Below are 15457 nucleotides of genomic sequence, written 5' to 3'. Positions count from 1 at the left end.
ACAAATCCTTGCAAATAAAAAGGTTTTCCTTCATACAGTGTATCTGTATTTTTCATTTTCTAAAGTGCATTTCTTTTTCTTTTTTCCTGATAAGACTCAACTCATATCAAATATCTTTTTTTTCTTCTTCAATATTACTGGCGAAATACATAATTAACCGAGTCATCTTTAAACAAATTTGAATACTAATGATGCAACTGAAGGATGAATTGTCCAATATACCAGTAATCTTTAAACATACCATGAAAAAAAAATTTAAACAGAGATTGTAATTTCTAAAATATAAGTAAAACGTACCAATATTTCTCTGTTTACATGGCTTTCCGAAACATATGAAAATAAACAGGTTGCAGAATATCATAAAGAATGCAGAAAAAAGGTGTTGGAATTTAAGCTGGTTAAGATGTACACAAGCACGGTGACAATGCTTCGATCTTCGCACACAATACGGTAAGTGTGTGCCCACGTGCGCTCAATTGACTAATAATCATTGAACTATATACCGGTAGAGTATATATGGCACAACAGACAACGCACAACAGACAATATTTCTAAAGATCAGCTGGTCGGTCGCTCCGTGTGCTACGCAGATCACGAACCAGAGGTATACGCACTTACTCTTTTTTGGTTCTACCCAGCTCACAATTCTACCTGGGTTGCTATTCTCCAAAAGTAAGTATCAATTATTAAAATATAAATTCTCTTTCTCCTTAGCCATTTTCTCAAGGTTGTGTGATTGCATATATAACATTAGACAGTATAATTAATTTTTGCATCCAGCATTCAAGAATGTAGTTATACATTGTAGCAAAGGCCTGCTTAGAACCCCAGTTTCATTGTAGATCCCTCACCCGTGCTACAGGCACAGACCTGACAAAGATTTCCATGATCTCAAAAAGTAAGTTAATGTATGAATGCCTATTGATCTAAGGACATACGATGTTAAGGACCATTTCATCCATCTGTGTGTCAGGGCTGTAATGATTTCAGCTTTTCCTATGACAGATCTGGAATAAAAGGAATGGCAAGGTAATAATACTTGCAAGGTTTGAGCGTTTCATCATGGAAGCTCAGCACTGGGTAATAAGCTACTTAGCGGTTTTCATTGTCACATACACAAAAACTATTAATATCGCCACCAAAAAATGCCCAAAGCATGTGGGGGAAAAAAAAGCAGGGTAGAGTTTCATTGTTTGGATTTGTTTCCTGTCAGGGTGACAGTTTCATATTTTTCATTTGTTTCCTGTCAGGGTTAGAGTTTCATTTTTTGGATTTGTTTCCTGTCAAGGTTAGAGTTTCATTTTTTGGATTTGTTTCCTGTCAGGGTTAGAGTTTCATATTTTTGATTTGTTTCCTGTCAAGGTTAGAGTTCCACTTTTTGGATTTGTTTCCTATCATGTTAGAGTTTCATATTTTTCATTTGTTTCCTGTCAGGGTTAGAGTTTCATTTTTTTTTTTTATTTGTTTCCTGTCAAGATTAGAGTTTCATATTTTTGATTTGTTTCCTGTCAGGGTTAGAGTTTCATTTTTTGGATTTGTTTCCTGTCAAGGTTAGAGTTCCATTTTTTGGATTTGTTTCCTGTCAAGGTTAGAGATCCATTTTTGGGGTTTGTTTCCTGTCAAGGTTAGAATTCCATTTTTTGGATTTGTTTCCTGTCAAGGTTAGAGTTCCATTTCTTGGATTTGTTTCCTGTCAAGGTTAGAGTTCCATTTTTTGGATTTGTTTCCTGTCAAGGTTAGAGTTCCATTTTTTGGATTTGTTTCCTGTCAAGGTTAGAGTTCCATTTTTTTGATTTGTTTCCTGTCAAGGTTAGAGTTCCATTTTTTGGATTTGTTTCCTGTCAAGGTTAGAGTTCCATTTTTTGGATTTGTTTCCTGTCAGGGTTTAGAGTTCCATTTTTTGGATTTGTTTCCTGTCAAGGTTAGAGTTCCATTTTTTGGATTTGTTTCCTGTCAAGGTTAGATTTTCATATTTTTGATTTGTTTCCTGTCAGGGTGAGAGTTCCACTTTTTGGATTTGTTTCCTGTCACGGTAAGAGTTCCATTTTTTTGATTTTTTTTCCTGTCAGGGGTTAGAGTTACTTCCCTCCGTTAGGGATTATTGGGTTTTTTGTTGTTTTCCTGTTAGGTGTTTGTTTTAGTGTGTTTGTATTTTTTACTGTCAAATTGTAATTTTTGTTGTTGCAGTAAAGATAGAAACCTATGACCATTGAAAACAAATGCTGTATATATTCCACTCTTTGAGCTGTATCAACAAAAAAGATAGGGTTTCACTGAGTTATATTTCATTTTCTCCTCAATACACATGTATGTAGGTACGTTACATCATGGTGCGAAAGAGTAAAAGATTGCGTCCTGGAAAAAATGCTACACGTACCACACCAGTGAGCCTACCTGTAAAAACATGTCCCTGTACATGTGACACATCAGATGATAGTGTTTCTGATGGCGGTGGAGCCCCTCTTCTCAGGAGTACCTCCAAGACTTCAGCTGAGCTACCTGACAAAGAGAAAACAGGGACCACCGACAGGTAAACCAACTAATTTTCGGTGTTTCATAAGGAATATGGAATACGGTACACTTGAGATTACACTACAATGTCATGTCATAGATGTTTTCATGATGCCACTAATCATATACCGGTCTATGGAATAATACATGAAAGAGTGTGAGAGTGTTGCTTTATTTCAAGCAATACTGTACAGCTCTAAATTGAACTTCATGAACTAAATTGAACACAAAGGTTTATCCTCAATGACCTTGGGGAGCTAACAGAGTAGCCTGCCTCCAGCATGTAAGTTTCGGGTTGAAGCAGAAGACTTGGCAAATGGCCAATCCCCCTTTCCTTCACAATTGAATTATAATATAGAGTACTGAAGCTGTGACATCATAGGACATTCTAGGAAATCACAATTATTTTGCTCTGGTTCACAACATAACGAACCAGAGCAAAATAACAGTGTTTTCTCATTGAAATCTATTTAATCGGATAGGCATATCTCAGCCAATATTTAACATATTTGGTTTTCATCAATTGGACATTTTTTTTAATGCTCTTTCGGAATATGGAGTTCAAATTTGGAAACTCTAAAACCCTTTTTTGATGACCTCACACTTGACCACTCTATACTGTATCTCTCTCTCTCTCCCTCCTTCCCTCCCTCCCTCCCTCCCTCCCTCCATCCTCCCTCCCTCCCTCCCTCCCTCCCTCCCTCCCCCCTCCCCCTCCCTCCCTCCCTCCCCCTACACCTGAACAGAGCAGCCAAAACTTCTTTGGTGAAAAACATGTACCATACTTGAATGTGTGCATGTGTTTTTTATTGGGTTTGCAAAACCAAAGCCTTGAATATTATGTAATAAGAAAATTGGCTAGTACTTGCAAAAAAACACATAAAAAAATGCTTTTATTCACTTTTGATCCTTTACCACCAGTACTAAATACCAGGGTCTCATACCTGACAAGCGTCCCATGAAAGCACCCCGGAGAAATCTGTTGAGTACAGAACACTTACCCATAACAGTAGAAGTAGCACTGAAGGAACACCCTACGGATGCTGACGATGCCTTCCTCTCAGCAATCGTCCCATCTGCCGCTCTGCCTGACGAAGAAGAAGACGACAACAAAGTTTCAGATCTTGGGGTATGCATCAATACCATGTTCACATTATTGTTTCATGTACCGTAATTAACGGTGTATAAACCGACCTCGTGTATTAACCGCACCCCTCTTTTTCGCCCTAAAAAAAAATTTAAAAAAAAAAAAAAAAATTTGAGTGTTGTTCTAGTTTCTGAGTGGTGAGTCAACACACCGATTACTGAGCTGGGAGACATTGCCAGGCATAGCGCCAGGTGGAGGGGAATAAATCGAAACTTAAATTTTTTTTTTTTTTTTTTTTTTTTTTTGGTGTACCTTGTATAAACCGCACCCCCGACTTTGATTTTTTTTTGGCGGCAAAAAGGTGCGGTTTATACACCGTTAATTACGATAAACAATGAAATGCGTGATTGCAATTATGATCTCTTGAATATATGGAGGATTTGTAGATTTATTGATATTATGACTTGTCACGCCTTAATTCAATCTAGGTTAGATCATTGTAAAAGTAAGAGAAACAGGAAAAAAAAAATTCCAGGAAAGACAGAACTTGAGAAGAATGCTTCAATTGATACTGATTTTGAATCATAATTGACTCTGGAACTAAACAAAGAACCTAATGTAGAAGTTGACATAGAAATTAACATAAGAGATCTCCCTTTCTCTCATCCTGGCATTCTTGTTCCAGAGGAGCAGATATGTTGGTCTCATACCTGATAGCCATGTCACCACACCAGAATCACTCCGAGAGGCATTCCTAGATGATGTGCTTCCAATGACAGTGGAGGCCGAGACCCCACAGGAGGACACCAATTCCTTGCACTGATGCTCTCTTGCCTAACAGCCATCCGTGAATGTCTTGCTATTCGTCATCTCAAGAGTGACTGAAGAGGAGAAGAAAGAAAAAAAAGTGCCTTTTCTTTAAAAGCTTGAACTGATTTATGTAGACATTCGTTTCATCTTTCTCCAGTAATTTCAGTTCTGAGAAAGAAGTTTCAGTAATTCTGGCTGGCTAGCGTAACGCTATACTCATATAAAGGCTATAGCTTTGCTCGAGTCTCATATTATCAAATTGAATGACAGCTTTCTGCTCAGAATTACATCATCAGAACTAGAAAAAAAATAATAGCTGTATAATAGAAGGGAATGAAAATTGAAATGGATTCTGCATATTCTTTCAAGGCTTTTTAAAATGTGATACAGGCAACTGTCGATTAAGAGGAAAACAATCTGTTCAATTTCATGTCGCCTAATAACTTTAGAATAGATCCAATCAGTAAAAAGATTATGGATGACAAGACTTAATGGGAGTAATTTCAAAAGCTATCCATACAGACCAATTACCAAAATGCTTGAAAGATGCAGTACAATTGTTCTTCACGTAGCGGCTTTAATGACTTGAAATCACAGACGGTATAACATGTTTGTAAAGAGTTAGACATCCTCAAGAGAGAGAGTCATAGTTTAGCTTCCTACGCCCTCGGACAAAGCTGCTTTTATAAGGATTAGGTTGATGCCTTCATTTCAAGAGATGAACCTCAACTGCAGGATTACCGTAATACATGTATTCCCTGGAGCACAAACCACAACATACCCCCATAGAAAAGCTATACACCGACAGCGTACACCTCAGTAGCGAGGGTACCTGTGTGCTGTTAGGAAACTGTCGGGAAACTTGACTTATAAGCACAAACAGAACAAATTCTCTTGTAATGTTTTTCGTTGTAAGCTAAGATTCTAAGAACTTACAGATATGTTAAAAAGAGGTACATGTATATACTTGAAAATTATTTATTGTTTGATATAGATAAATCCCATCTATTAAAGGGGGACTGCCCTTCTTGTAGCTACTTGCGCCCTCTATATAGCAAACAATGCCTAAGCGGTACCCGTTGGTCCCTCATGAACCCCTTTTTCTTATGTTACCGGTAATTGAAAGCTGATTTGATGATCGAGATAACCACCTGTCATTGACCATGCAGGAGGTCTAGTCCATCCTGGCCAAACTAGTGCAGCCAGACTTTAAATTATTTTAAAATATGGATAAGTAACAGTAGACTTATGATAGGAATGGGACGACATTAGCGATAAGACTTTGATAATTGTATATGTCCTCTTTGTTTTAGTAAGGTAGAAACAGAGAGTCATTGCGTTATGAACTGTCAAGTTCTAAAAAAAGCAGAGAACTGATCAGTTTGACAGTATTATAAATATAGTTCCCTCATTTATGAATATGAATTTGTCAATTTGGAAGAGAAATTTAATTTTGTACTCCAAAGTATTGACTATGACATAAGTTGTATCTGTGTACAAGTTAAATGTATATAGAAAGAGCGAAATTACTTAATTACATAAGACTTAGTAATGTACCTTAAATTACCTTTAATTGATTTACAACCATGTGCCTGATATCTTATGTATATTTTGACCTTATGTACATGTATACTATGCATTGTTAGAGCATTGGTCACAACCCACCGTGCATGTTTTTAGTCCGTACGTTTTTTGGGGAGGCCATGGTCGCCACGTTTTTCTGAAAACGTAGGGAGGGAGTACCGGCAACGCACGTCACACACACTGGGGGTGAATCGGTAGCCCGACCGCAGCCCGAACGCAGCGAAAGTTCCTTGTGCACTAAAAATGCTATGGTGTGTCTGCATGCTCCCAAATCTGTACAAAGGCGGTACTCACCACGTACGGATACCCAAATTTTGCCCACGTAGACAGCACGCACTTGCCGGTTGTGACCACCGCATTACTAAAGTATGTATTTTGACCTAATGTATTTTTGATCGTGTCTGATAAATGATAATCCGACCTTGTGGATTTGTATCAATAAACTTGAAACTTATAAGGTAATAGCTAGGGCTTTAAATTCGTATTTCTTTTCTCAATTGGTTTCTCTTCCCCACTCTCTTTCTGACAATTTTTGTAGAGAATCAATCTTATCAATAGGATTTAAAGTACGATTGTAAAGTCTAATCTAGTAATAAGATAAGCTGTGGAAATGTTTTCTCTCTGCAAACAAAAAAAGGCTTCTTTTCCAGTCAATGGTACAAGCATACAAATATTGACTCATCATTTCGTTGCCGTTTTCACGAACCGGCACAGCCCAACGCGCAACGAAATAAGTACATTCTGAGAAAAACGCGTTTTACGTTTAGCCCGTTTTGAATTCGCCAGAAACATGCCTCATGTCAAATTTGATATCACAAAATACATATCAATGAAAGGAAAATATTCTGTATTTTCTATACATTCCATTTGTTAAGCATAATGACAATTACTATTAATATTACGAAGCTTTGGACTCTCGTGCCGGTTCGTGAAAATATTATTTTGCTGTTTACGTAGCAAAAATATTTTCACGAACCGGCACAAGCCACTGTGTCGTTTTTCCTATGTAACTTTACGTGCAAGACAAAAGCGCTCGCGCTGTCTTAGCGCGTATTTTATTTTCACGAACCGGCACAACCGCCTGTGTCGCGTCGTCTAGGTCTTGTAAGCGCAAAGATATTTTCACGAACCGGCACAGCCCATTGACTTATAACGGCGCGTGCCGGTTCGTGAAAATATGAATCGTGCTTTTTGGCTCGTGTGTCGTTTTTGTCATTTGTGTAACCATGGATATCTCAAAAACTAAAGCGTTTTGGATGCTGAAATTTGGTGAGATGAAAGATTGTTGATAACTTATGCTAAAAATGCAAAAAAAATAAAAACTACATTTTGAAGGGATTTTGGTGGCTTGTGCCGGTTCGTGAAAACGGCGACAATTTGACAGGCAGTTTAAGTTCAATGATCTTGAAACTGTGCAGTTGACTGAGAAAAAATCAAGGTGCATAGAACAGTCTTGAGATTGCTGATGAGGGGCAACATATGGTAGGCTTAATAACCGTGTCTCCCAATATGAGAATTATTTTGAATTTGATATATGAAAGTTAACTTTGTATTACATATCTATTTGAAAGTCTTAATTATAAAATAGTGTCCACTTCTTTTTTCCCCCCCAAGTGTAAAAAAATACACTATCCCCATTCATGTTTATAAGCATTAAAATTTAAGAAAAAGAAAGGACATAATTGCTCCAACATATAACAGTGACCAATATGTACCGGTACATGTACATCATGGATCTACACGCAACTGAACAAAAAAAATTGATAGAAGCTGTATCACATTTATATTTTGTAGCACATGAAAATAATACAAGTACATGTACATTAGAACCTTGTTCAAGGCTCCCACAGAAATATGAGAACTAAATTCCTTGACTTTCCATTATCAAGTTTTTTTAACACCTTTTCCTCCTCTAAGAAAACATGAAATCTCTTGAAATTTTGATTTTATTAATCATATGATTATTGAGATCCTCGGCTATGAAGAAATTAAAATGTTTAAATGTTCATATACATGTACAATGCTATCACAAATTCTTCCAAACTCGGTTTGTATAGTCAGATCATGTAGTGTCGCTGGGCTTTAAATAGCACAATCAGGGAATTGTAAAGATTTAGATTGTGATTTAATGATGAACATGTATGTTAATGTTTTATGTTTCCTGCCTTCTTATCATACTCCTCCGATTCCTTTCTCTCTCTGTCTCAAAATCACTTTTCATTTTCTCTCTCTCTCTCTCTCTCTCTCTCTAACTCTTCCTCTTTAACTGTCTCAGTTCTGCTCTCCCAATCTCCCTCCTTCTTTACCTGCAATAATCATTTCTCTACGATGAATATTATGTACAACTTTATGTCTTTCAACTAATCATACAAGAAGCTGATTATCCCCCCCCCCTCCCTTAGTCCACTGCCAGACACTTTTCATGTCACATGCCTAGATCGCTGGGAAAAATAATAACACACCCTCAATTCATAAACAGAGACGGCCCTTTCATTCATACCCTCGCATTTGATGAATGAATTTTTCAGGAATCAAGCAACTATAGTGGAGACATCGGACTTTGCGTGGGAGGTGCACGGTGAGGCTGGGAATAAATTTGATTCATTATGTACCCACAGATTACTTTAATAGAGTGTTGAACAAGTGTTGATTCATTAATCAATTCATCCAACTACTTGAAAACATTGCTTTGGGGACTAAATTTATTGAATACTTTTCTACTTTATAAGAAAAATTATAAGTGTGGTGGGTGCATCTTTTTTTTAAAAACATGCTGTGGGAAAACAGACAGACTGAGGGGATGAGAAGAAGAGCTTTAAAAACATGGACTATTCACAGACTCTTGGCAAAAGATCTTTACAAATTGTTTTGATATGCATTCTTTTTGTAAATCCATGAACAACTTGTATATTATAGCATTGTATTTATTTAGACTGTCAAACATGTCTAGGAATGCAGGAAATGGTTGTAAAGACCTGTGCAAGTCGATCTGCATTCCTGATGAAAAATGAGAGTAAAAACCAAAGACATTATAAAACATATATTTATAAAGTTAAAGAGCACCTCTAAATAAATCTGATATTAGTTTATCCTCACAAAAACAAATTAAACTAGAAATGCAATCGTGTCACAACGATGTGCGTGCGTGCAATGATGCCATGTTTCTACGTGTCAAACGAAAGAGCTTCTCTCGCCCTATCCAGAGCAATTTGTACGAAGTCTGTAGCTTCTGTGATATTGGAGATAGGTAGAGCGAAAGAAAGGCCTCAACACTGACCTTGATGGGATGGTACTATGCCTACGAAGTTTGAAAGAAATAGGGAAAGGGGAAAGGACGTAGAAAGGGCTCGTAAGCACTGCGTGCAAAAACCAAGGGAATTGGTGCATGTTCGTCATTGCAATAAAGATCGTTCTGGGGGTCAAAAGCGTGAACCCGATATGCCCCATAGACAATGCGTGTAATGCAAGGGCGGAAAACGTACAGGATCTGTATTATGACCGGAGTTAAATTGTTTTTTCTCTCTCTCTTCATGTCTCTTCATGGGCCGTATTTGGTATCATTAGAAAGAGAATTTCATGATTGTTATTGTAGACCACTCTCTTTTTTTCTATGATAATCCTATCGAAACACATGATGTAAAATAGATTTATAGGACAAAATGGCGTCTTAAATGGCCCCTTTGACCAATTTCAAAAATCCGGCTAGGAGGTGCCCTGCGTATTGCAACACAAAATGTCACTGCAAATTTTCAAGGAAAACAAAGGATGTTTAAGGGGCGAAAAGCAGTCTGAAAAAATGACGTCATAGCCGATACGTGTTAGATTCGGACGGAAACTCGGCGGAATTTGTGTAGTGACCTTTGTTCAAATGCAATTTATTCACAATTTTCAGTGTGAACATACACTATACTTGGTATTATTCGAAAGGGCACTTCATTGCGGTTAGTTTGACACCATTGTTATCTACGCGCAATGTATTGCACGCATTAAACGCACTATTACGTAATGCATAGTAAATTCATCATTTTTGGCGATAACTTTGCGCTGACATATCCGAATTTTACCAAACTTGGCAGACAGTTGTCACGTACATGGATACATGTGTCTGTTAAGTTTCATTGATGAAGGTATAAAGATCGCCATTTTAGGGCAAGTTGAAGTTGTTTCGGAATTTTCTTGAAAATGGAGAATTTGGAGGGCAATTTTCTCAAATTTGGTCAGTGATAGGGTATTTAATTTTGTATATGGCTGGAAAGGGCATATCTTCAAGTATCTAAATCCAAAAAAGGGTACAGGTCTGCCAAGCCATAATGGAGATACGGCCACAGAAAGAAAGCCATTTCCCAGAACTTTAGAGGGCGCTATTTATGTTTTGCAAAGCCGTTGGAGCGTGAAATTTGGCATGGCTATGTGCAATTATGAGATCAAGATACTGTGAGATTTAAATACAAAACGGAATTTATATGTGAACGTTATGGCAGTTTTAAATTATTTAGGGGTCAATTTTTCAAGAATTTGAGAGATTTTTGACGGAGTCGGTTTCAGATTTAAATTTTGAGTACGAAGATGGCATTTTGAAGGGCAGGTTATACGTTGCAGATTAAAGAACATCTCTTAGACTATCTAGAGGAATTTGTTAATAGTTTGTAGGATCTAGGATAGTGGAGATAGGAAGAAAGAAAGAAAGGCCTTAAAATGGACCAGAAACGGACAAAATGGCGCCTGGACGGTTATGCATGAGTGATTTCGAGAATCGAAGAAAGTAGTGACCTTGATGAGATGTTAGAGACTATGCCTATGAAATTTGAAAGGAAAAGGACATGAGGAAAGCACCTAACTAGGAATAACAAGCACTACGTGCAAAACGAATGGGATTCCGGACGACAAGAAGAACAAGAGGAAGAAGAGGAAGAAGAAGTAAGAATATTAATAAGAAGAATGTGAACGAAAACAAGGCAATGACGAAGGTCGTCATTGCAATTACGTACATGTTCATTGCACACCGTTACTGCCATAACGTAGCGTTCACAATTGCATTCTTCTTGAAGCACAACGAGAAAGAACAATAAGCAAGGCTTTACAGAGGTAGCACAAAACAAAAAGAGAGCTACAGATTGAAAGACAGGCTGGGGGAGCGAGGGTGAGAGAGAGAGAGAGAGAAAAAAAAGGAAAGGGCAATATTAGAAAGTAAGAAATCAATATGGTATATATATATATATATATATGCATGTGTAGATGTAAGGGGGAGATGCAGAGACAGAGACAAAGAGAGAGGGAGAGACAGAGGGAAAGGGGAAGAGAGAAAGGATTAAAGAGAGAGATACAGAGAAAGAGAGATTAAGAGAGAGAGGAGAGAAAGAGAGGAGAGAAAGAAAGGAGAGAAAGAGAGGAGAAAAAGATAGGGGAAGAAGAGAGAGAGAAAGAAAGGGAGAGAGAGAAAGAAATGGAAAAAGAGAGATAGAGAGAGAAATAGAAAACACAATCAATATTGCAGTGATTATTAATGTGATAACACTAATGATTATTCATCAACAACTTAGAGTGATCCTTTCCACTCATTAAATCACGTCTAATAATTCTCTCACAATGAATGGAGGAAGGTCCATGTACATTACAATGTGGCGATTAAGGCGAAGTTGGCCAGGGAGATAATTTGAAGGATTGGCAATAGCTGTAAGATATTCGCTGAAGGTTGCGACACCCAGTACTGGCCCACGTCATGCTTCTGGATGGGTTTTCCTATTAATTAATCAAGTGATTTGTCTTGGTCAAAAACAGCTCTAATATGCTATTGGAATAGAGTGATAAATATCGATTTTGAATAATAACAAAATTCTTTTCTTTAGTATCTGAGGCTCCATTATTGCTAACCATAAGGTTGGCTGGCAAATACTTCACAAATAATGTATGAATATACACAGATAGATACCGCAATTAGCCCAAAGAAGAAATTGGACAATGTAACCGAATGATAGATCGACTGTACCTGAAGAATTACAGATTTGTCTCTTCTTTTGTTTTTGTTCTCCATCCGATTGGCAAATGTTTGTAGGCAGAAATGGCTGTAGTTCTATTTTTGGAGAAAGATTTGAGTTTGGTTTTAAGGACAATGTCAAGTTCTTGTACTGGTTGAAAGTATCTAAACATCACACACTCTGTAATACACACTATGACTGTGAGTGTCTGTGCCTGCAAACTATAGAGACCCTCCCCCTCCCCCTCCCCCTCCCACTATTCGGTACAATTGTCTGAAAATCAAGACTATTACTTTTGGGCTCTATAGCCCTAAAGTCGATTTGACAACTAATAGTCGTTATTTTCCCACTTGAAGACATTTTCAAGCCCCACCTTTTTTAGGGAAGTTCTTAATTAGTATTATCTTTCAAATGCAGTTGGAATTTAACTTTTTCATTTTTTGGGCCTGCAAATGGGACATAGTACCTTTAAGTGGGAGGGAGAGAGGGAAGGAAGGAGGTAGATAAGAAAGGGGATGGAAAGAGAGAGAGGGAGAGAGAGATCGAGAGATCTAGAATGAGACAATGGCAGATATAACAGAATTGGTGAATTGAAAGAACAAATATATGTACATGTTCAAGGAGACATGTTCAATACAAACAACTGACATGTATTGGTTGCAGGATTGTTTATCAAAAGTGCATTAAACTTAAAAATAGTACAGTTGCTTTGTGATGTTGTTCTCAAAAGCATCGAGGAAGCAAAGATCTCTTTTTTTCTACTGACCTTCACTTCTTTGTCATTTGACTTCCTACCAGTGTTCTTGTCAACAAACTTGTCACCAAAACGCCATTTTATTGGGATGGTGACACATCAACAAAGACTTTGATACTTGACATTTAACAGTAACTATAGAGTCCACATGAAATATCAACTGGATTACAGTTAACATTTTTACAAATTCCAGATTAAAAGATATTTTTAAGCACTACGATACTTTTTTAGCGGTTTCATTTCCTTCTCGATATTCAAAATTGGCTCACAAATCATATTTGACATCATGAAAGAGGGAACAGCTGGAACTTTTTCCTCTTGTAATATCATGACTCCTGTTTGGTCTTAACATACAAATCCTTGCAAATAAAAAGGTTTTCCTTCATACAGTGTATCTGTACATGTATTTGTCATTTTCTCAAGTGCATTATTATTTTTTTTTCCTGATAAGACTCAACTCATATCAAATATCTTCTTTTTTTTTCTTCTTCAATAGTACTGGCTAAATACACAATTAACCCAGTCATCTTTTAAAAATAGGCGCATTTTTACTGTCAAATACCTCATTTTGAAAAGTCGCGATGTTTCCCGCACCCGTTGTGCGGAAACATCACCGACTGAAAAGCTCAGTGATATTTTGGTGTGTTTTAGTTGGTAATGCACATGCGCGAGACTCTGATGCAAAAACTTTCCTCTTTAGAGATAATGAGTGTGTGGAGTATTGTGAATGGAAAGTGTATAAGCGTGTTCACTCGTCACACAACATAACTCTTATTTTTATTTAGCTACGAGGAAGCAAGGTTGCACTGACAATAAAATAAATGAAAGAAAGTATTCCCTTTTCGTTATGTTTATTGAGGTATAAACAAAGCTGACAATGCACTTGCAAAGTGCAGTCAAGCAAATGACTCAGAATGAGAATGCATAAATGGTAAATGTGAATATTGCACGGAGTTTAAATGGTCATGTAATGATGAGTAAATGCAATGAAATGAATAGAGCTTACGACAGAGTGGAAATGAGGTCGAAAGTCCAATGAAGATGAAGAGAGATGAAAACGAAGGAAGGGGCTCACGCGATGATGTGCGGAGGCTTGATGGCGGAAACGCGACTTCGTTGACGTGGTTGAAGTACGCGATGTCGTCGTCGCCGACGCTCGTGATGATGATGAATGTAGATGGAGAAGCTCTCAGGCGAGAAGAGAAGAGAAGAGATGTGGCGCTCGACGACGGAACAGTGGGTCGTTCGATGTCGGAGGTGAAGAGTAGAAATGATGAAAACAAAGTCGGTGCCGATGCGAAGCAGAGTGTCGCTCGATGAGTCGGATGAGCCGAACTTTGATTGATGTGAAGTTCATCAGAGCTGCAGTGAATCAAACTCGTTGATGAACTGTACAGATGAGCTACACCTGTATGTGAGTCGTGCTCGTGTGGGGTGAAGAAATCTACCGGAGCAAAGATACTGGCAGCTCCCAGCGGAGAACCAAGGGACCATGTCGGGTCTTGATTTAAACTGTTCCACTGGAAGACTGCCAGTTGACGTGCCATGCAAGAGGTGATAGGCACGGTAGAATAATAAGCCTGGAGAGAAAATCATGAAGCGTGTGACTCAACTGAAGATGGATGTAGGAGTGAAGAAAACCTCGTGGCGTTGAAAATACGCGGGTGAACGATGCGCGGAACCACGATGCTCGATTGGAAGGATAAACACACGTGGTCCGAATAAATGCATATAAATAAGTACCGTGATGGAAAAATACTGTAGACATGAATGTAGGGCGAATTTTATTCTTTATCACTACCTTCTATCACTTCCTCTTTCTGTGTTTCCTTATGTTATTCTTTGTTTTTACTTCTATGACCTTCTGTTATTTTATTCTTTATCACTTCCTTCTATCACTTCCTCTTTCTGTGTTTCCTTATGTTATTCTTTGTTTTTACTTCTATCACCTTCTGTTATTTTATTCTTTATCACTTCCTTCTATCACTTCCTCTTTCTGTGTTTCCTTATGTTATTCTTTGTTTTTACTTATATCACCTTCTCTTATGTTAATCTTTGTTTCTTCCTTCTATCACTTTCTCTTTCTGTGTTTCTTTGTGTTATTCTTTGTTTCTTTCTTCTATCACCTTCTGTTATTTTATTCTTTATCACTTCCTTCTATCACTTCCTCTTTCTGTCTTTCCTTTTGTTATTCTTTGTTTCTTCCTTCTATCACCTTCTCTTATATTATTCTTTGTTTTCATCCTTCTATCACTTTCTCTTTATGTCTTTCCTTATGTTATTCTTTGTTTCTTCCTTCTATCACCTTCTCTTATGTTATTCTTTGTTTACATCGTTCTATCATTTTCTTCAAGGACGACATCTAGCTCTGCTGCTAAAGTCACGTGACCTAACATCGCGATGTTAGGTCACGTGACCTAACATCGCGATGTTACAACTGCGAGTGTCATACTTGCCAAACACGCCAAAACACGCCAAAAGATCACACTTCGTTTAGGAATGTTTCGGGCTTGGCATTTCTGCCGGTAAAGCGTAGTTGCCCTTGGTAACATCGCGGTCAGGCTCCGGTTTGGCATTTTTTGGCGTGCTTGGAAGAAGGGACATTTAATGCAACGTTACTGTCTACACCACTATTGTTGAGACATCGCATTTTGCGTGAGATGTGCATAATGAGGCTGGGAATAAAATAGATTATGTACCGATTGCTTTAATAGAGTGTTGAATGAGTGTCGGTTC

General features: G+C 37.8%; 1 protein-coding gene across 1 annotated transcript; it reads left to right on the top strand.

Moving 5' to 3' along the window:
- Positions 1 to 2327: 2327 nt before the first annotated feature.
- On the top strand, positions 2328 to 4424 carry LOC115921577. The gene is made up of 3 exons (XM_030979147.1): positions 2328 to 2530; positions 3433 to 3640; positions 4284 to 4424. Exons 1-3 carry the CDS (start codon positions 2328 to 2330, stop codon positions 4419 to 4421), a joined length of 549 nt encoding a protein of 182 aa, XP_030835007.1. The 3' UTR covers positions 4422 to 4424.
- The last annotated feature ends 11033 nt before the right edge of the window (positions 4425 to 15457 follow it).

This window comes from Strongylocentrotus purpuratus, unplaced genomic scaffold (assembly GCF_000002235.5).
Source record: "Strongylocentrotus purpuratus isolate Spur 01 unplaced genomic scaffold, Spur_5.0 spur5_scaffold_10, whole genome shotgun sequence".
NCBI classification, from domain to species: Eukaryota; Metazoa; Echinodermata; class Echinoidea; order Camarodonta; family Strongylocentrotidae; genus Strongylocentrotus; species Strongylocentrotus purpuratus.
Note: the sequence above shows the minus strand (reverse complement) of the source record. Positions and strands in the feature narration are given on the sequence as shown.